This window comes from Nicotiana tomentosiformis, chromosome 5 (assembly GCF_000390325.3).
Source record: "Nicotiana tomentosiformis chromosome 5, ASM39032v3, whole genome shotgun sequence".
In the NCBI taxonomy this organism is placed as follows: domain Eukaryota; kingdom Viridiplantae; phylum Streptophyta; class Magnoliopsida; order Solanales; family Solanaceae; genus Nicotiana; species Nicotiana tomentosiformis.
The window spans coordinates 60,402,296-60,425,012 of record NC_090816.1 but is presented as its reverse complement, the minus strand read 5'-3'; the positions used below and the strand labels follow the sequence as shown (position 1 = coordinate 60,425,012).

The 22,717-nt window shown below is 41.3% G+C and overlaps 1 protein-coding gene across 1 annotated transcript; it reads left to right on the top strand.

Annotated features, from left to right (window-relative positions):
- Positions 1 to 20,340: 20,340 nt before the first annotated feature.
- On the top strand, positions 20,341 to 22,038 carry LOC138892432 (uncharacterized). Its single transcript, XM_070176148.1, has 3 exons — positions 20,341 to 20,426; positions 20,622 to 20,702; positions 21,588 to 22,038. The coding sequence occupies exons 1-3, from the start codon at positions 20,341 to 20,343 to the stop codon at positions 22,036 to 22,038; spliced, it is 618 nt and encodes a 205-aa protein (XP_070032249.1).
- Positions 22,039 to 22,717: the final 679 nt, after the last annotated feature.

The window sequence follows — 22,717 nt, the reverse complement described above, 5'->3', positions numbered from 1 at the left end:
CATCGGAGTAGAGAGATATGTGCATTTTTGCGATACTGCGCAAGCTGCTAGGTGACAAGTAGGTGTGTCACCTACTTGCTTAAATGAAAGCCCAAAAATGGGCCATTTTGGGTCGTCCAAAGAGGCCTTTTAAGGGCCTATTTTCTTCATATATTAGACTTAAAATAGAGCATAATAACCAGACATAAGCTCTGCAAAGAATCCTCCCAAAAATTTTCCACAAACCCTAATTGATTTTCTCTCCCTTTCAAGTTCCAATTGGAGGTAAAACTTAGAGTTTGAAGAACCAAGATAGGAGCTGAGTTATCCAACAAATAAGGTGAGTTTACTGCTCTCTTTCATCCATTTTTTCTTCTGTAAATTCATGATAAGTCGTTCTATACTTGTAAGAACTCACGGGACGGTGATCGGAAGCCGTGAGTTCGAGTTATTCACTTGTAGCGGACTGTTTTGTGGACTGTTTTGTGTTGCTGTTGGGATGCGTGTTTTATTACTATTTTGTGGAGTTTTGGAGGAGGAAGGGGGTTTATAAACACCATATAAATGTAGGGTGGTTGGCTGGTCGTTCGTCATAACATTTTCGGGTCGTTTGACACTACTACGGTGGTCGTTTTGTGTACGAAGAGATTGGGGTGTGTTGGGCTGTTTTGTAGTATTTGATGGTGTATATAGGGCTGGAAAATGATGTATATATGTTGTTATTGTTCTGTCCTTGTATTGTTGGTGTTATCTTGAAGTTGGAGGAAGGGCATATTATAGGGGAGATGCTGCCCGTTTTAATACAAAATAGGTTTGTCGTTCGTTGTGCGATAGTTGTACCTTTCGTAACTTAACGATAGTATTATTATCATTCTTGTAGATTAAGGTGCGAAGAGGTGAGTTCAACTTGGTGATTGAAAAGATTGTGATAAGGTATGTTAAGGCTAAGCCTTCCTTCATTTTGGCATGATCTCGTAGCTACATGTGTTAGTAATGAGACAAAAAGAGAAGTTCATATTCATGAATTTATTCACACTATTCTAGTCTCATAAGTTACAATATTATTCCTTATCGAGACTCTATATTCAATTTTAGTATTGTCTTCTTTCAGTCAAGAGAGCAGCAAGCCTATATATACAGTATTACAGTATTTTCATTACCATCGAGCTATAATCGATGGGCAGGCCCCTATTGGGCAACCTCTGATCAGATGGAAAGTTATATACCGAGCCTACTGTGGCCGAGCGCCTATGAGCGAGCCCAGCATGGTCGAGATACATAGCCTAGTATGGCCGAGCGCCTATAAGCGAGCCTACTATGGCAGAGCAGTTATATATACCGAGCCTTATAAGGCCGTACAATTATTTTACTTACTATATTGAAGGAGTTGAGTCAGTATCAGCAGGTAAGTATATCTCCAGATCATCTTTGACTCCCAGTTAATTTCAGTTATCATATTATCAGTTCAGTTTCAGATTTCAGTTATTTTATTGCCTTACATACTCGGTACATTATTTCGTACTGACGTCCCTTTTTGGGGGCGCTGCATTTCATGCGTGCAGGTTCAGACAGACAGACGGGTAGACCTCCTCAGTAGGTGTTTTCCGAGTTCCGCCTGATCGGTAAGCTCCACGTCTTTCGGAGTTGCCAGGACTAGAGTTTTGTGTACATCTTATGTATATCTGTATATATGTTATGGGTAGGTCGGGGCCCTGTTCCGATCACAGTACATCTATCAGTAGAGGCTTGTAGGCATATCCTGTTGGTTAGTGCAGTATGTTGGGTTTGTATAAATTGGTGGTTTGTCAGCTGTAGTAGCTATGACGACCTTGTCGGCCTAGCTTTATATTGATATTTAGTTAGTGCTAGTTTCCATTCAGTTTTATATTTTGCTTCGCAAATTATCTTGCAAGGTGGCCCCATGGCCAAAGTATGACATTATGTGTTCAGAGTCCCTTAGTCGCAATTTGGTACGCCAGGTTAGGTGAGGCACGGGGTGCTTGTCTCGCTCCTAGGTTCGGGGCGTGACAGGACTCACGGGGCATATCTAGAAAATGGGCGAAATACGAGGAAACATATGAATACGTGGAACCAGGGTAAAATAAAACTAAGGCATCTCTGTGGCAAACTGAGACAATACCTGTAATCATAGCATCTAAAGCAATAGCATCTGGTCTGGCAGGGAGAGCATAGAAACGGGCCTGACCACCCCCTAATCTGCCTCCACCTCTAAGGCGACCCCTAGCTGACTGACCTCCACCCCGAGCTGACTGGGCGGATGGTGAGGTAGCTGGGGCTGTAGTCGGAGGCTGACTCCTCTGCTGAGATAGACCTCCATGAAGACGAGGACACTGCCTCCACATATGCCCAAGCTCCCCACACTCAGAACAACTCCCTGGTGCTGGCAGCGGAAACTGAAGGGAACCCCTAGCACCGGGATGACTGGTAGAAGAACCTGGCATGGAAGAGCCCTGAACAGGTGGAGCACGGGACAAACTCTGAACTGGAAGGGCACTAAGTGATGAGTGGCCCTAATAAGAACTGTGTGAACCATGGCAAGATGATGAACCCCGATAAAATGGCCGAGCTAACTGAGCCTGTCTGAAATAACGACCTCTACCGTGCTGGAACTGACCCCCAAAAGGAGCACCGCTGAATCCACCTTGACCACGATGCCTCTTCGCCTCCCTCTCAACCCTCTCCTGACCGTGAACCATCTCAATCTGCCGAGCAATATCGACAACCTCATCAAAGGTAGCACCCGAAACTCGCTCCCTGGTCATGAGCAACTGTAGCTGATAAGTGAGGCCATCAATAAACCTCATGATCCTCTCTCTGTCCGTGGGACCCAACCAGATAGCATGACGGGCCAACTCAGAGAACCGCATCTCATACTGCTCACAGACATATCACCCTGGCGTAGCCACTCAAACTGTCTACGCAGCTCCTCTCTGCGGGATCGAGGCACGAACTTCTCCAAAATGACCACGGAGAACTGCTGCCAAGTAAGGGTTGTTGCGCCAATAGGCCTACGCCTCTCGTAAGTCTCCCACCATCTGAGTGCAGCCCTAGAAAACTGAAAGGTAGTGAACGAGACCCCACAAGTCTCCAAAATACCAGCAGTACGGAGTATCCTCTGACACCTGTCCAAAAAGTCCTGAGCGTCCTCTCTCTGTGCCATTGAAAGGTGGTGGCTGAAGTCTCCCAAACCTCTCCAACCTACGCTGATCATCCTCAGGTATAGCAGGAAACACATAAGCCTGAGCAACAGCAACCGGATGGGCTGGTGGTGCCTCTGGTGTCTGAAGTCCCTGAATAACCTGCTCGGGTGTGCAAGCGATGGGAGTCTGAGTGCCTCCCCTGGCCTGAGAAGTGGTTGTGGCTGTCGAAATAGAGACCGCCTAAGCAAGGCTAGTACACGCTGTCAGAATCTGAGCTAGGGCCTCCTGAAGGCCTGGAATCACAATAGGCACATGTGGTGCCTGAGCTGGTGCATCAACACTGAAACTTGGTCCTGATTTGGGACAACCGGTGGATCTGTAGGTACTGCCCCAACTGCTGTACGGGCTGCACCTCTGCCCCTACCACGGCCTCTACCGCGGCCTCGGCCTCTCGCGGCCCTAGCTGGTGGTACTGGTAGCTGACCCTCCTGACCGGTAGCATGAGTCCTCACCATCTGTGAGAGAATGAAACAATAAATGTTTAGTTACTAGAATCAACAGATTTGCATGACAAGAATTCAAGAATGTGGAGTTTCTTAAAGGTTCTGCAGCCTCTTGAAGATAAGTACAGACGTCTCCGTACCGATCCGCAAGACTCTACTAAACCCGCTCATGACTCGTGAGACCTATGTAACCTAGGCTCTAATACCAATCTGTCACGACCCAAAACTAACCCTCGGTCGTGATGGCGCCTACCGTGGAACTAGGCAAGCCGACTCATTTCCAAAACAAAATGATATTTTCATTTCAAAGATAATTTCAAGGTTATTTAACATAACAACCTCCATTTAAAGAGTTCAAATCAAATAAAAACAGAAGTGCGGAAAAGAAAAGCCCGACATCGGGGTGTCACTAGTCATGAGCATCTACTATAATCTGTCTAACAATATCAAGGCTAACTCAGCCTGGAAAAATAGCTAAATACTACTAGAGGAAGATAAGAGGGAGAAGAGCAGGGGCTGCGATTTCCAAACAGCTACCTTGCTATCTCCAAGAAAATCTGCAACCAGAACACTCAATAACCGCTACCGTGTCCAGCCACACCTGGATCTGCACACAAGGTGCAGGGAGTAATGTGAGTACGCCAACTCAGTAAGTAACAACAATAAATAAAGACTGAGCAGTAGTGACGAGCAATAAAGCATATAACGTTCATATTAGGAAATCTCAGTAAAATACCACATGCTCTTAAAAATCAGGATTTGAATCAAACATCTCGTTTAAACCCAGTTCCAATAAAAATCATTTTAAAGACATTTTTCCAATAGTTTTTCAAACAAAGGCTCAATGCAAAGGTGAGCAAAAATGATGAAATCATAAACAGCCACTCGGGCAAACCTCACAGTCACTCGTGCCACTCGGGCATGCCTCACAATCACTCTTGCCACTCGGGCATACCTCACAATCACTCTTGGCACTCGAGCATGCCTTACAATCACTCTTGCCACTCGGGCATGCCTCACAATCACTCTTGCCTCCAAGTCACTCTGCACTCGGCACTCGCACTCAGTAGGTACCTGCGCTCACTGGGGGTGTGTACAGACTCCGGAGGGGCTCCTTCAGCCCAAGCGCTATAATCTGCACGGACAACTCACGTGCGATAATAATAAAGTATGCTGCAGGCGGGCAGCCCCGATCCACACTCATCCTCACCAATCAGGCCCTCGGCCTCACTCAGTCACAAGTATGCTGCAGGCGGGTAGCCCCGATCCACACTCATCCTCACAATTCAAGCCCTCGGGCATTCCAGTAAAACAGGGCATTCGACCCAAAATATTTATATGCATCAAAATAGAGTCATAAAACTGAGTTATGCGGTAAAAAAATATAAACATGACTGAGTATAGATTTTCAATCGAAAATGGTGAGAGGATGATAAGAAACAGCCCCTAAGGGTCCAAACAGCATTGGCGTAAGGCCCAAACATGGCATTCAGCCCAATTTACTGAAATTCTTTCTAAAACATATAAGTATCAAATGGTTTCAACAAAGTATGCAACTTTACAGTTGCTACGGGACGAACCAAGTCACAAATCCCCAACTGTGCACGCCCACATGCCCGTCACTTAGCATGTGCGTCACTTCAAAATAATAGAATGATACGAAATCCGGGGTTTCATACCCTCAAGACTAGATTTACAATCGTTACTTACCTCAAACCGGTCAAATCTCTACCCCGTAATGCTCTTGCCTCTGGACTCTGCCTCCAAATGCTCCAAATCTATGCAAAATCAGTATAATACCATCAATATATGCTAATGGAATGAATTCCACAAGAAAAGCTTCAAAATTAGACCAAAACCCGAAATTATCTCAAAAGTCGCCTGTGGGGTCCACGTCTCAGAACTCGACAAAAGTTACAAAATCTGAAAGCCCATCTAACCACGAGTCTATCCATACCAAATTTACCAAAATCCGACCTCAACTCGACCCTCAAATCTACAAATCTTATTTCCAAATTTCTAAGTTTCAATCTCTGATTTACACCTCAAAATCATGAAATCTAGTCGGATTACTCGATGATAATTCAATACCCGACTAGGCTCCGAAATATCCAATTTGACAAGCTGGCCTGCCAAGGTCTAAACATCTAATGCTAAAGGTCTCTCTGCTGCTGAAAGATAGGCTAAACTCCCCAAACTCTCTGCCCGGCGACTCAAAGCATCGGCCACCACATTGGCCTTCCCCGAATGGTACAAGATAGTGATATCATAGTCCTTAAGAAGCTCCAACCATCTCCGCTGATGCAAATTTAGATCCTTCTGCTTTAACAGATACTGCAGACTTCGGTGATCAGTATAGATCTCACAATGAACCCCATACAAATAATGATGCCAAATCTTCAAGGCGTGAACAATGGCTGCTAACTCAAGATCATGGATAGGATAGTTCTTCTCATGGGTCTTCAACTGGCGCGAGGCATAGGCAATCACCCTACCCTCCTGCATCAAAACATAACCAACGCCTATCCTCGAGGCATCATAATACACGGTGTAAGAACCTGAAGCTGATGGCAAAACTAACACTGGAGCTATGGTCAAAGAAGTCTTGAGCTTCTGAAAGCTCTCCTCACATTCATCCGACCACCTGAATGGAGCACCCTTTTGGGTCAATTTGGTCAAGGGCGATGCAATAGATGAAAATCCCTCCTTAAAGCGACGGTAGTAACCCGCCAAATCAAGAAAGCTCCTAATCTCCGTGGCTGAGGACGGTCTGGGCCAACTCTGCACCGCCTCTATCTTCTTCGGATCCACCTGAATACCCTCACTGGACACCACGTGCCCTAAGAATGCTACTGAACTGAGCCAAAACTCACATTTAGCGAACTTTGCATAAAGCTTCTCCTCCTTCAATCTCTGCAATACAGCCCTTAAATGCTGAGAGTGCTCTTCCTAGCTACGAGAGTACACCAGGATGTCGTCAATGAATACAATGAAGAATGAGTCCAAATAAGGCTAGAATACACTGTTCATCAGATGCATGAGCGCTGTTGGGGCATTGGTCAGCCCAAAAGACATCACCAAAAACTCATAATGGCCATATCGGGTTCTGAAGGCTGTCTTGAGAATATCTGAATCCCGAATCTTCAGCTGGTGATAACCGGACCTCAAATCAATCTTGGAGAACACCCTCGCTCCCTGAAGATGGTCGAATAAATCATCAATACGTGGCAAAGGATACTTGTTCTTGACTGTGACCTTGTTCAACTGCCTGTAATCAATACACATTCTCATGGAACCATCCTTCTTTTTCACAAATAGAACCGGTGCACCCCAAGGTGACATACTAGGCCGAATAAACCCCTTATCAAGGAGTTCCTGAAGCTGTTCTTTCAATTCCTTCAACTCCGTTGGTGCCATATGATACAGTGGAATAAAAATGGGCTGAGTGTCCGGCACCAAATCAATACCAAAGTCAATATCCCTGTCAGGCGGCATGCCCGGTCAGTCTGTAGAAAACACATCCAGAAATTCACGTACCACCGGAACAGAATAAATGACAGGAGTCTCTGCACTAACATCCCTCACAAAAGCCAAATAAGATAGGCAACCCTTCTCAACCATGCGCTGAGCCTTCACATATGAAATCACCCTACTTGGTACATAATCTATAGAACCGTTCCACTCAACCCTCGGAATTCCCGACATAGCCAACGTCACCGTCTTAGCGTGACAATCTAGAACAGCATGACATGGAGATAACCAATCCATACCCAATATCATATCAAAGTCAACCATACTGAGCAACAATAGATCTACTCGGGTCTCCAGACCCCCAATAGTCACCACATATGACCAATATATGCGGTCCACAATAATAGTATCGCCCACAGGAGTAGATACATGTACAGATGAAACTAAGGACTCACGGGGCATATCTAGAAAATGGGCGAAATACGAGGAAACATATGAATACGTGGAACCAGGGTAAAATAAAACTAAGGCATCTCTGTGGCAAACTGAGACAATACCTGTAATCATAGCATCTAAAGCAATAGCATCTGGTCTGGCAGGGAGAGCATAGAAACGGGCCTGACCACCCCCTAATCTGCCTCCACCTCTAAGGCGACCCCTAGCTGACTGACCTCCACCCCGAGCTGACTGGGCGGATGGTGAGGTAGCTGGGGCTGTAGTCGGAGGCTGACTCCTCTGCTGAGATAGACCTCCATGAAGACGAGGACACTGCCTCCACATATGCCCAAGCTCCCCACACTCAGAACAACTCCCTGGTGCTGGCGGCGGAAACTGAAGGGAACCCCTAGCACCGGGATGACTAGTAGATGAACCTGGCATGGAAGAGCCCTGAACAGGTGGAGCACGGGACAAACTCTAAACTGGAAGGGCATTAAGTAATGAGTGGCCCTGATGATAACTGTGAGAACCATGGCCAGATGATGCACCCCGATGAAATGGCCGAGCTGACTGAGCCTGTCTGAAATGATGACCTCTACCGTGCTGGAAATGACCCCCAAAAGGAGCACCGCTGAATCCACCCTGACCACGAGGCCTCTTGGCCTCCCTCTCAACCCTCTCCTGACCGCGAACCATCTCAATCTGCCGAGCATTGTCGACAACCTCATCGAAGGTAGCACCCGAAACGCGCTCCCTGGTCATGAGCAACTGTAGCTGATAAGTGAGGCCATCAATAAACCTCATGATCCTCTCTCTGTCCGTGGGACCCAACCAGATAGCATGACAGGCCAACTCGGAGAATCGCATCTCATACTACATCACAAACATATCACCCTGGCATAGCCGCTCAAACTGTCTACGCAGCTCCTCTCTGCGGGATCGAGGCACGAACTTCTCCAAAACGACCACGGAGAACTGCTGCCAAGTAAGGGGTGTTGCGCCAATAGGCCTACGCCTCTTGTAAGTCTCCCACCAGCTGAGTGCAGCCCTAGAAAACTAAAAGGTATTGAACGAGACCCCACAAGTCTCCAAAATACCAGTAGTACGGAGTATCCTCTGACACCTGTCCAAAAAGTCCTGAGCGTCCTCTCTCTCTATGCCACTAAAAGGTGGTGGCTGAAGTCTCCCAAACCTCTCCAACCTACGCTGATCATTCTCAGGCATAGCAGGAAACACATAATCTTGAGCAACAACAACCGGATGGGCTGGTGGTGCCTCTGGTGTCTGAAGTCCTCTAATAACCTGCTCGGGTGTGCAAGCGACGGGAGTCTGAGTGCCTCCCCTGGCCTGAGAAGTGGTTGCGGCCGTCGAAATAGAGACCGCCTGAGCAAGGCCAGTACACGCTGTCAGAATCTGAGCTAGGGCCTCCTGAAGGCCTGGAATCACAATAGGCACATGTGGTGCCTGAGCTGGTGCATCAACAACTGAAACTTGGTCCTGATCTGGGACAACCGGTGGATCTGTAGGTACTGCCCCAACTGCTGTACGGGCTGCACCTCTGCCCCTACCACGGCCTCTACCGCGGCCTAGGTCTCTTGCGGCCCTAGTTGGTGGTACTGGTAGCTGGCCCTCCTGACCGGTAGCACGAGTCCTCACCATCTGTGAGAGAATGAAACAACAGATGTTTAGTTACTAGAATCAACAGATTTGCATGACAAGAATTCAAGAATGTGGAGTTTCTTAAAGGTTCTGCAGCCTCTTGAAGATAAGTACAGACGTCTCCGTACCGATCCGCAAGACTCTACTAAACCCGCTCATGACTCGTGAGACCTATGTAACCTAGGCTCTAATACCAATCTGTCAAGACCCAAAACTAACCCTCTGTCGTGATGGCGCCTATCGTGGAACTAGGCAAGCCGACTCATTTCCAAAACAAAACGATATTTTCATTTCAAAGATAATTTCAAGGTTATTTAACATAACAATCTCCATATAAAGAGTTTAAATCAAAGAAAAACAGAAGTGCGGAAAAGAAAAGCTCGACATCGGGGTGTCACTAGTCATGAGCATCTACTATAATCTGTCTAACAATATCAAGGCTAACTCAGCCTGGAAAAATAGCTAAATACTACTAGAGGAAGATAAGAGGGAGAAGAGCAGGGGCTGCGATCGCCAAACAGCTACCTTGCTATCTCCAAGAAAATCTGCAACCAGAACACTCAATAACTGCTACCGTGTCCAGCCACACCTGGATCTACACACAAGGTGCAGGGAGTAACGTGAGTACGCCAACTCAGTAAGTAACAACAATAAATAAAGACTGAGCAGTAGTGACGAGCAATAAAGCATATAACGTTCATATCAGGAAATCTCAGTAAAATACCACATGCTCTTAAAAATCAGGATTTGAATCAAACATCTCGTTTAAATCCAGTTCCAATAAAAATCATTTTAAAGACATTTTTCCAATAGTTTTTCAAACACAGGCTCAATGCAAAGGTGAGCAAAAATGAAGAAATCATAAACAGCCACTCAGGCAAACCTCACAGTCACTCGTGCCACTCGGGCATACCTCACAATCACTCTTGCCACTCGGGCATGCCTCACAATTACTCTTGCCACTCGGGCATGCCTCACAATCACTCTTGCCTCCCAATCACTCAGCACTCGGCACTCGCACTCAGTAGGTACCTGCGCTCACTGGGGGTGTGTACAGACTCCGGAGGGGCTCCTTCATCCCAAGCGCTATAATCTGCACGGACAACTCACGTGCGATAATAATAAAGTATGCTGCAGGCAGGCAACCCCGATCCACAGTCATCCTCACCAATCAGGCCCTCGGCCTCACTCAGTCACAAGTATGCTGCAGGCGGGCAGCCCCGATCCACACTCATCCTCACAATTCAAGCCCTCGGGCATTCCAGTAAAACAGGGCATTCGACCCAAAATATTTATATGCATCAAAATAGAGTCATAAAACTGAGTTATGCGGTAAACAAATATAAACATGACTGAGTATAGATTTTCAATCGAAAACGGTGAGAGGATGATAAGAAACAGCCCCTAAGGGTCCAAACAGCATTGGCGCAAGGCCTAAACATGGCATTCAGCCCAATTTACTGAAATTCTTTCTAAAACATATAAGTATCAAATGGTTTCAACAAAGACTTTGATTTTCACGTGACCATTACGTGCTCATTTCAATCTTTTTTCTGATGCAGAGTGTGTTTCTTTGCCAAGTATTCCCACGGGTACCTGGTATTGTAAATACTGTGAAAATATGTTTGCAAAAGAAAGATTCGTCGAGTTTAATGCCAATGCTATTCAAAATCAGTATAATACCATCAATATACGCTAATGGAATGAATTCCACAAGAAAAGCTTCAAAATTAGACCAAAACCCGAAATTGGCTCAAAAGTCGCCTGTGGGGCCAACATCTCGGAACCCAACAAAAGTTACAAAATCCGAAAGCCCATTCAACCACGAGTCTACCCATACTAAATTTACCAAAATCCAACCTCAACTCGACCCTCAAATCAACAAATCTTATTTCCAAATTTCTAAAATTCAATCTCTGATTTACACCTCAAAATCATGAAATCTAGTCGGATTACTCAATGATAATTCAATATTATGGAGTAGAAATTATCACAAGGGACTTACCTCAAGTTTTCCTTGAAAATATATCAAAAACCGTCTCTCCCCAAGCTCCAATTTGTCAAAAATGGCAAATGGGACGAAGTCCCTATTTTTATAATTCTGCCCAGACATCCTCGGTTCTGCCTCGATCTTGGCCCTCGATCTTAGACTTCGATCGAGGTCCTCGATCCTGCCTTCGATTATGACTTCAACCCGGCCTTCGACCGTGACCCTCGACCCTGGGCTCGATCATGCCTTCTATCGTGGCCCTCGACTCTGTGCTCGATCATGCCTTCGATCATTGCCCTCAACCCTGAGCTCGATCTGAGCTTCGATCGTGGCCCTCGACCCTGAGCTCGATTTCTGGGCAGAAGCAATTTCCAACAGAAGGAAATTGCAGCAGTTGTTCTAGTTCAATTTTTGATCCGTTAACCATCCGAAACTCACCCGAGGCCCTCGGGACCTCAACCAAATATACCAATAAGTCCTAAAACATCATACGAACTTAGTTTAATCCTCAAATCACCTCAAACAACGCTAAAACCATGAATTACACCCCAATTCAAGCATAATGAACGTTGGAATTTCTAATTTCTACAAACAACTCCGGAACCTATCAAATCACGTCCGATTGACCTCAAATTTTGCACACAAGTCCTAAATGACATAATAGAGGTATTCCAATTTTCAGAACCGGATTCCGAACCCGATATCAAAAAGTCAACCCCCCGTCAAACTTCTCAAAAATAAAACTTTCGACATTTCAAGCCTAATTCCTCTACGGACTCCCAAATAATATTCCGGACACGCTCCTAAGATCAAAATCACCATACGGAGCTATTGGAATCATCAAAATTCAAATCCAAGTTCGTTTACATGTAGGTCCATATCCGGTCCACTTTTCTAACTTAAAATTTTCAATTATGAGACTAAGTGTCTCATTTCACTCCGAGTTCCTTCTGGACTCGAACCAACTAACCTGATATAACATAATATTGTTGAATAACACAAAAAGAAGTAGGAATAGGGAAAACAGGGTTATAACTCTCGAAACGACCGGCCGGGTTGTTACAATATCCAGTGTAATTCTAGTTCTATATACTCATATGTTGAAATTGTACATTGTCATTTATGGGGAAGAGTATTGCAAGAGTAAATGGTGTATTGACTGTTTATGATTTTTCCTGTGTGTTTCTATTGTTGGTTGGTATGCCTCATTCTTTGGGAAGAAACCATTTGTGTTTGAAGTTTCCATTTCAAATATATTTGAAGTATATGATTTCTGAAATATCCTATATATTGATACTTGATGGTGATCTTTGAAATTGAAAGAGGTGAAAGTGTGGAATATGAAATACGACCATCGTGCCAGGAATAAAGAATCTTGTGAATGGCCTAATGAGCCAAGGAAATATTGTCGTTGTGAATGACTGAAAATACTAATGAGACTTCATACAATGTGAAAGATGTTGAGGTGAGTACAATTGTATTTATGATATTTCTGTTTGCAAATCAAATCAAAACTATTTTTGGGAGCATCATTAGCAATACAAAGGAAGGGAGGGTCATAAGGCCGACACCTGAAACTACACGTGCCGGTGTAGGGGTGGATTGGAATTATTCCCCTTATTTGGGATGAAATTGGAACCTTTGGAAATTATGATATTATTCCCCTTAATTGGGATGAAACTGGAACCTTTGTAGATTGGAAAATTCAACCCACACGGCATATGTGGGAAGGCGGCCTAGCTGATCGGGTGGAGATCAGATGCCATATTGCGCATATGGTGGTACTACTCTTGGTAACAGCTTTCTTTCGCATCACATGTCAAACCACATTGTTCGTGGGGAGATGGCCTAGCTGATAGGGCGTGATAGGACTCCGTGCTGACAAAGACGGTGGTATATCGTTTCTAATGATCTCCCAACCAAAATTATATATAAAGTTCATATTTTGAAAACTATTGTGTTTTAACTGGACGTTTGGATATTATTGATTGTGACTTGCTGTTTCTATGTGTTTCCTTTTCTTATATGGGCATTCTATTTTGAAAGAGGATTTTTAGCTATACATACTAGTGCTATTCGACAGTATTTACATCCCTTTTGCCGGGGGCACTGCATCTTTAATGGATGTAGGTGGTTCTTCAGCAGGCGGCATTGATCAGTGATAGCAGTACACTCTTTTCAGCTGATTTGGTGAGCCTCACTTCATTTCGGGGTCATGTATCTTTTGTATCTCATGTACTGTGTTTTGAGGTATAGCCGGGGCCTTGTTGCCGGCATTTTCATATTACATTTTTATTGTACTTAGAGGCTCCGTAGATAGGTTGTGGGTTATGGTTGATGTTAGGAATTGAACTAGAAATGTTGGTACTTGGAAATTATGATTTTTCATTAATTCTATAAACTTGTAATGTTTTGGAAATTATGAATGAAGCTGCTAATGGGAATGAAAAGGAAGTTGTTAATAAAATCTTTTCTGTGATTGATTAATGGAGTACATCTCCTCTTTATTCATGGATGAGTTTGGGTAGAAGGAAGTCTAATAGGCTTGCTCGGCTGGGTTCTCTCGGTTGAGTGCCGGTCGTGCTCCCTGAGTTTGGGGCGTGACAAGTACAGACGTCTCCGTACCGATCCTCAAGACTCTACTAAACTTGCTCATGACTCGTGAGACCTATGTAACCTAGGCTCTGATACCAACTTGTCACGACCCAAAATCTCACCTGTCGTGATGGCACCTATCTCAATACTAGGCAAGCCGAAAATCTCAATAATCCACCATATCTTTTAAATTTGAAAATAATTAATTAAATTCAACGGAAGAAATTTCACAATTTCAAATATAACACTCCCAAAATCCGGTGTCACCGAGTGCATGAGCATCTAATATGAGTACAATGTTTGACTGATAAAATCCACTGTCTAAAAATATAAAACAGTACAATAACTGAAGGAAAGAGAGATAAGGTCAACGGGCGCCAAGCAGCTACCTTGATAGTCTCCAACTGATAGTACTCTGAAATCTAACAGTCTTTGTGTCCGAAAGCACCTGGATCTGCACACGAGGTGCAGAGTGTAGTATGAGTACAACTAACTCAATAAGTAACAAGACTAACCTTTGGGCTGAAAGAAATGATGAGCTTCCCAGGTACAGTCCAGTAAAAATAATGGTACAGAAATATAGGCATGCTTTCAAGTTCAATAGTTAAACTCAATACAAGTGAAATAGATCAATACTGCATGATATGGGGCATATGACATTTCAGTAAAAAGACCTCATGTAAATACTGGTCATAAATTATCCGATTACTTGGTACTGTTTATGTCCAATCCAGCCCAGGGGTGTTCCAACCCGTATATAAATACACATCGACTGACAGTCAATCACTCTGTACTGTAGAGTCCAATCCAGCCCTAGGATAATTTATGCCCCAAATATAAATAATTCGATCAAGATCCATGTCCAGGTAAACTCATTACAATACAAATAACTAAGGCAAGTCCATGCCCTGGGAAACTCCATCACAAATATATATATAAGCAGTAAGTAAGGCAAGTCCATTCCCTGGAAAGTTCATCCCGAATATCGATGACCATCTACGCTCACTGGGGGTGTGTACAGATTTCAGAGGGGCTCCTTCAGCCCAAGCATAATACAAAGCCAATATGGCCTACTGCAGGCGGGCAGTCCCGATCCGTATAATGACAAATCCTTTAAGGCCTGCTACAGGCGGGCAGCCCCGATCCATAAAATAGTAAAGCCAATAAGGCCTACTGTAGGCGGGCAGGCCCGATCCAGAACAATAATAATGTATAAAGCTATTCTGGCCTGCTGCAGGTGGGCAGCCCCGATCCATTTAATAATAACATATATAAAGCCAAATACCCTGCTGCGTTGCGTAGCTTAATCCCATAAATATCCTCATAATGGACAATTATTACTGAATGTGAAATGTATATTTTAGAACAATTAATTCAACAGCATCACGACCCCATGGGTCCTAAAATATCGGCATATAGCATAAACATGATCTTTATTACTAGCCTCAACTTAATTCCTCTAACACATGCCATATGTTCAGATAATAACATGATTCTTTAATCTTTACAACTGCACAGGATTTATTCAAGACACAATTTATATGGTGCACGTCCACACGCTCGTCACCTATCGTGAGTGTCACCTCCAAACAATTTATATCATACCAAATTCAAGGATTCATACCCTCAGAACCAAGTTTAGAAGTGGTACTTACCTTAACCCGTGTAATTCTTTATTCTGCTATGCCCTTGCCATGATAATTGGTCTCCGAAAGTGTCGTATCTAGGCACACTTAATTCGATTTAATCAATACCAATTATTGTAAGTAATCCCATAAGGAAATACTATTTTTTCCAATAAAATCCGAAATTAACTCAAAAATCGCATGTGAGTCCCACGTCTCAGAACCTCACAAAAGTTACAAAATATGAACGCCCATCCAACTACGAGTCCAACCATACAAATTTCACCAAATTCCGACATCAACTCGACCCTCAAATCTTCAATTAAAGTCTTTGAAGATTTCTACCATTTTCAACCCAATCTATACCCATTTGAACTCAACAATCTTTCCATAAACCTTATTGATATGTATAAATGATACTATTACACCCAAGAATCATACTCTTAATCACCCATCTTTAGCCAAACTCGAAATTGAAGACTAGGGGTTAGAACCTTACCTCTTGGATAAAGATCTTGTGATATTTCCTTGTTGAATTTCAAAGCCTGAACAAGATCTTGATGAACAAAGCACTTGAGCTTCTTCCTCTCTCTAGAACACTCTCCCTTCTCTCTAAAATATGTCATATTTTTGCTCCAAAATGAGTCCCAAAGCCTATTTATCAAAATGGGTTCGGGTTATGAAAATAGAAAAATTAACCATCCGAAAGAAGGTCTGCTGTCGCATAATGGACCGCAGAATGGGTATGCGGGTCGCAAAATGCACAGCAAAATCGATGCCCAGAAATGGGCTTCACTGGACAGGTTTGCAACCATTTTGCGGTCGCATAACTACTTCTGCGATCGCATAATGGTTCTGTGATCGCAGAATTGGTCGCAGAATCGCACTTTTCCAAACTTTGGTAATTTAGTCGTAACTTCTTGCAGGAATGTCCAAATGACGAACGGTTTGAAGCGTTGGAAACTAGACTCGAAGATCTTTTATTTGATAGGTAGATCATCACGTAACTCCATATATATATATATATATATATATATATATATATATATATATGTAGATATTCTTGTTCAACGTTGGGTCTTGTGCGAACTCACTTGAAACTTTAGTCTTATGAAATTTCCAACTTCTACATTCGATGCCGAAACCTATCGAATCAAGTCCGATTGACCTCAAATTTTGCACACAAGTCATAAATGATATAATGAAGCTATTTCAATTTCCAGAATCAGATTCTGACCTCGATATAAAAAAGTCAACCCCCGGTCAAACTTCCCAAAAATTCAAGTTTCGACATTTCAAGCCTAATTCCACTACGGACCTCCAAATAATTTTTCGGACACGCTCCTAAGTCCAAAATCACCATACGGAGCTATTGAAATCATAAAAATTCAAATCCGAGGTCGTTTACACATAAGTCATTATCCGGTCAACTATTTCAACTTAAGCTTCCAACATGAAAGTTCATTCTTCCAAACTAACTCTGAAATACCTTAAAACCAAAACCGATAATTTACACAAGTCATAATACCTCGTAGGAAGTTAGTCAATACTTCAAATAGTTGAAAGGAGCGTAAATGCTCAAAACGACCGGTCGGGTTGTTACACGAATTAATTAGAAAACCAGAAATCCAAATGAATAGCCCACGAACAGAGAAATAAACCAAACCATCGCAGTGATAAACTCTAAACAACAGCAACAAGAAAAAATCCAAATACCAAAAGAAAATAAAGGAAATAAATTTTGCCTCGACTTACAGCCGACAAAGCAAGAATCAAAGAGCAACAAGTGTAATAAATCCTAGTAAAAATGTTACAATGGTCGTGAATAGTAATGGTCAAAAGTAGTGATGAAAAAGCCCCCTTTATGTCACGCCCCATCCTCAGGAGGCACGACCGGCGCACAACCAAGTGAACCCGGCCAAGCAAGACTGTTAGATACTTTCTACCCAATTAACTCATGATCAAGAAAAGGCGTGATTTCATTAATTATACCGTAGGAAGCTCATTCATACAATCCTAAATCGTTTCATTAGTCATTGCACCTTTAAGTCTCAAAATACATATTTCTTAAAGTGTGAGAGGAACAAGTGATAAACACAACATATACTTGTTTAACATTCACAACACCCATACACAACCCACATAGTGTCTATGGAGCCTCTAAAGATACAAAAGAGTATAAAGATAGTGCCAGCAATAAGGCCCCGGTTATACCTCAAAAATTGACCATAATATAAACAAAAGGTACAATACATGACCCCGGAATGAAATGGGGCTCACCGAGTCCGCTGAGAAGAGGATACAGCACTATCTGTGATCAATGTTGTCTGCTATGTAACCACCTGCATCCATTTAAAGATGCAGCACCCCCGGCAAAAGGGACGTTAGTACCGTCGAATAACACTAGTATGTAAGGCTAAACACCAACTCAATAGAACGAATAATAATACATGAGAAACAGTCAAGAATTCAATAAGGGCTTCAAATAATAGTAAAACAACAAGTTAAGGATCATATATGTTTTCAAGAAAATTTCCATATTATTAGGTTGGGTGACCTTTAGTACCTATATACCACAATTCACAATACTTCCGTATTCTTACACGGAGTCCGATCTCGGCCTTATCGGCTAGGCCATATCATTTGAGACATTACCACAATTTTATTATAATTTCCAGCACAGTGCTACCATGTGTGCGGCATGGCGTCCGATCACGGCCTGATCGGCTAGGCCATCTCATTTGAGACTTCAACCATTTTCACAATTTCATCCACAATACCACCGTGTTCCTACACGGAGTTCGATCTCGGCCTGATCGGTTAGGCCATCTCATTTGAGACATCACCCATATTCAATCAGTCATCTCAATTCATATTTCTTTATCATACTTTCAAAACAATGGCATGAGTGGCCCCAATTATTTCTGGATACTGTTAAATGCAGGACACATAGGCATTCAACAGTTTTGTCATGAGGACAAACATGATGAAGTTTTTAGTTTGTTTGCTAGAACATGATACTAAACAAGCTGAGTTTTTACATAATTTGCTAAACCTTCATACCAAAACGCTGAAGTCTTTGTCTTGTAGTATAAAAAAGCTGAAGTTTTTTAGTTCATTTGCTAATACTTCAGTACTAAAATATGCTGAAGTTTTATCCTGGATTCAATAGTTTTGTCATGAGCTTTTTCTGAGACTTCAGCAGCAGATGCTGAAGTTGTTTAGTTCAATTGTAAAAATTTCAGGACAAACCTGCTAAAGTTTTCCTCCTGCACTATGTAAATTTCCTAGTGAATTTAACTAGCTGAGTTTTTACATAATTTGCTAAACCTTTACACCAAAACGCTGAAGTCTTTCTCTTACAGTATAAACAAGCTAAAATTTTTTAGTCCATTTGCTAATACTTCAGCATTTAATATGCTGAAGTTTTGTCCTGGATTCAATAGTTTTGTCATGAGCTTTTTCCGAAACTTCTGCAGACGATGCTAAGTTGTTTAGTTCATTTTCAAAAACTTCAGGACGAAACTGCTGAAGTTTTCCTCCTGCACTATGTAATTTTCTCCTGCATGCTGAAGTTAAATTTCGTTCATGCTTAAGTTTTGTCCAGCATTAAACAGCTTTTTCATGAGCTTTTTTTCAAAAACTTCAGAATAAACAAGCTGAAGTATTCTAGTACATTTGCTAAAACTTCAGCTTAAATTTTCTTAAGTTTTTCTCCTGCAGTATGTAATTTTCTAATGAATGTTTTATAAACTTCACACTTAAATTCTTTTGTTCAGTTTCCTAATACTTGATACTAAACATGCTTCTACAGGATGAGTTCGATTTGCCTTGTTATTACTTTCAATGGGAGGTGGACTTTTGATTTCAAATACTTGGATCATGATACAAAACTTGTTCTGCTTAATAAACAAGTATCATTCAATACTTTCCAAAAGAAAATTAGTGAAGTTACAGATATTGATTCAACCAAATATTCACTAAAGATATGGTTTGATATCAAACTAAATACAAGCAAAGGGATGCTTGTAACTTCAGATGAAGAACTCAGAACCTGTATACATTTGCTAACAACTGATTCAGCGTACAAGAATTGTCATTTTGTCATCGAAAAAATACAACTCATTTATGACAGTATAGCTGCTTCAGAATCTGCAACATTCAAACCATCTCTTGCATATACAATAGATTCAGAACAATTTGCTAATTATCAACATGAACTAGAACAACCAATAATGGAAGTAGACAACAAGCAACAACCTTCTAACATTACGGCTGCTTCAGAATATGGAATGCTGCAATAATTACATGTCGCTACAATAAATTCATATCAGTTTGTTGACGACCAAGAAGAAGAAGGACAACTAATAATGCAAATATACAACCAACACACGATCCAACAAAGTTTTTTGTTACCTTCTACAATGACAAGCAACGAAGATGAAGAAAACAGGGAATTTATACCAATAACATCAGATACAATTGAAGAAATTGCTGAAACTTCTACTGTAAGAGTGAGGAGAAAGCTGAAAGAATCTTCACCATATAAAATACTTAGGCACGATGCATTGCCTGAGGATGTAAGAGTAGGATCAGTTTTTGACAACAAGAAGAACATGACTAAATTTTTCTGCAGCTTGGAGATAAACCAAAAAGTTGAATTCACGGCTGTTAGATCATGTTCAAAGAGATACGAGTTGAAATGCATCGTGGAGAAATGTGGTTTGAATATACGTGCTACCAGAATAAAATATTACTCACTTTTCAGGGTGACAAAATATTATAACAACCATGAATACTCGTTTGATGCAAGAAAATTAGATTAGAAGCATGCTACATCAAATTTTATAAGTGAACAAATTTTAGAACATGTTTGAGATAAAAATATTGAGGTTACACCAGCCTTTGTAGAAAGTGAAATGAAAAAGAAATTGGGAATTGATATTGGATATCACAAGGCATGGCGCGCTATTCAAAAAGCTATTGCTTCCATAAGGGGAACACCGTAAGAGAACTACCAGATTTTTCCTTCATACCTACACATGATGGTGCATAGAAACCCAGGGATGTACACTAGCATAAAAACAGATGAGCAGAATCGGTAAGCAAAACAATACTAACCATCAGCCTGAAGTTTCAAATGTTCCTATCTGAAAAACTTCACACCTTATGATTTGTTTTTTTGTGTTTCACTGTACAGATTTGCTTACATGTTCTTTGCTCCTGCAGCATCAATAGCTGGTTGGTGCTACTGTAGACCTGTGATTGCAGTAGATGCAACGTTTTTAAAGTCAAAATATCGTGGCATTCTATTTATTGTTGTATAAAAGGATGCAAACAATCAAATCTTTCCTCTATCTTTTGGTGTAGCAGATTCAGAAAATAATGATGCATATATTTGGTTCTTCGGGGAAATGAGAAAAGCAATTCAAGTCTATCGTGAACTAGTTTTCTTATCAGATAGAAACCAATTGATCGCAAATGGGATTAGAAAAGTTTATCCTGAAGCTCACCATGGTATCTGCCTCTATTACTTTGAGAAAAATTTAAAGCAAAGATATGCAAAAGCCACGGTAATAAATCTTTTTCAAAGCGCTGCAAGGTCATACAAACATGAAGATTTTAATCAGTTAATATCCTAAATCAAAAGTGTTGACAAGAAAACATACAATTACATAATGGAAGAGCCGCCGGAGAGATGGGCTCGATCGTGGTTCCCATGGCGACGTTATGATATGCTGACAGCAAATATAGTAGAATCAATGTATTCCGTGTTACTAAAAGCGAGAGAGATGCCTATTTTAAGAATGTTAGATTTTATCCAAGAAAAGTTGGAAGAGTGATTTTACGAACGAAGAAAAAAAAGCACATGAAAGTTTTCACAAAGTATCAATATGGGCAGAAGAAGAGATGAACAAGAAGATGGACTTGGCTTGCAAAATATTTGTGAGTATATTTATTAACTTCAGAATTTACTTCAACATATTTTCTCTGAAGTAATTAACTAATGCATAATCACTTCAGCTTTTTATATCTGCTGCAGTGATTTACTGGTTACATATAAAGAACTTCATACTTTTTCTTTTTGAAGCAATAATACACTAATATAGTTTTTTTTACTTTTTTATTCCGTCCTAGGTGTTCAACCTTGATTCAATATTTTTAGAATAAATAGCAAAGGAATGGAATTCATTGTGGACTTAAAGAAGAGAACTTGTAACTGCTTGGAATTTCAACTTGATAAATTGCCCTGTCCACACGCAATTGATGCTATTAATAAGAGATATTTGCAGAAATCTGATTACTGCTCAAAATGGTATTCAAGGGAAACATGGTTCAAAACATATGAAGGACATGTGAATACTGTGGCAGATCAAAATGCATGGGATATTCCACAAAATATAGAATCTGAAATAACAAAACCTCCTGATGTAGAGATTTTACAAGGAAGAAGACAAAAGAAGAGGCATATCCCTGCGACTGAATCAGTACCATTGAAGTCTACCAAATGCAGTCGCTATAAACAAATTGGTCATAACAAAACAACTTGCTTGTATTCTCCAGCACCTCATCCATATTCCAAGAAACATGCTGAAAAAAACTCCAGCGTTCAGTAATCCTTGGTCTGAATTTACACTTTCATTATTGAATGATATATGTGAAATGTGATTGTTTTCGTAGAAATAAAAAAAATTAGTTCTTGGATTGAAAAATATTCTTTTATATATTGCTTGAAGTACAAACCATTCATTTTTGTTGTGCGGCTTACAAGTTTGGTTGCATTTTAAAAAAGTATGCAATGACTTCAGCGAGAAAAAACTATAAGTGAAATACATATCTTTAACACACACACAAAAAAAAAATATATGTATAACAAAACTTCAGCATATTTAGACTGAAGTTTTAAAAAAATGAACTAAATAACTTCAGCATATTCTCTCTGAAATTTGGAAAAAATCATTACAAAAATTGCAGACTGTTGTACAAAACTTAAGCATATTTTGTGTGAAGTTTTATGAAATGAACAAAAACATTTCCGCATATATAAGTCTGCCTCTTAAAAGATTGCTTATTAATGGGAAAATGTATGCAAAAATACTACAGCCTGTAAAGTGTGACTATCAAAAGCAATAAACTTCCGATCAAAAAGGTTCAAGTTTCTAACTTATATTTGCTAACTTCAGCTTATAAGGCATGGAGTTTTATGTTGACATACTATGTTATTACATTAAAATCATAATGCAGCCTTCAAAATTTAAAAAAAATACAAAAAAACGTAACAAGATTTTTATTAAT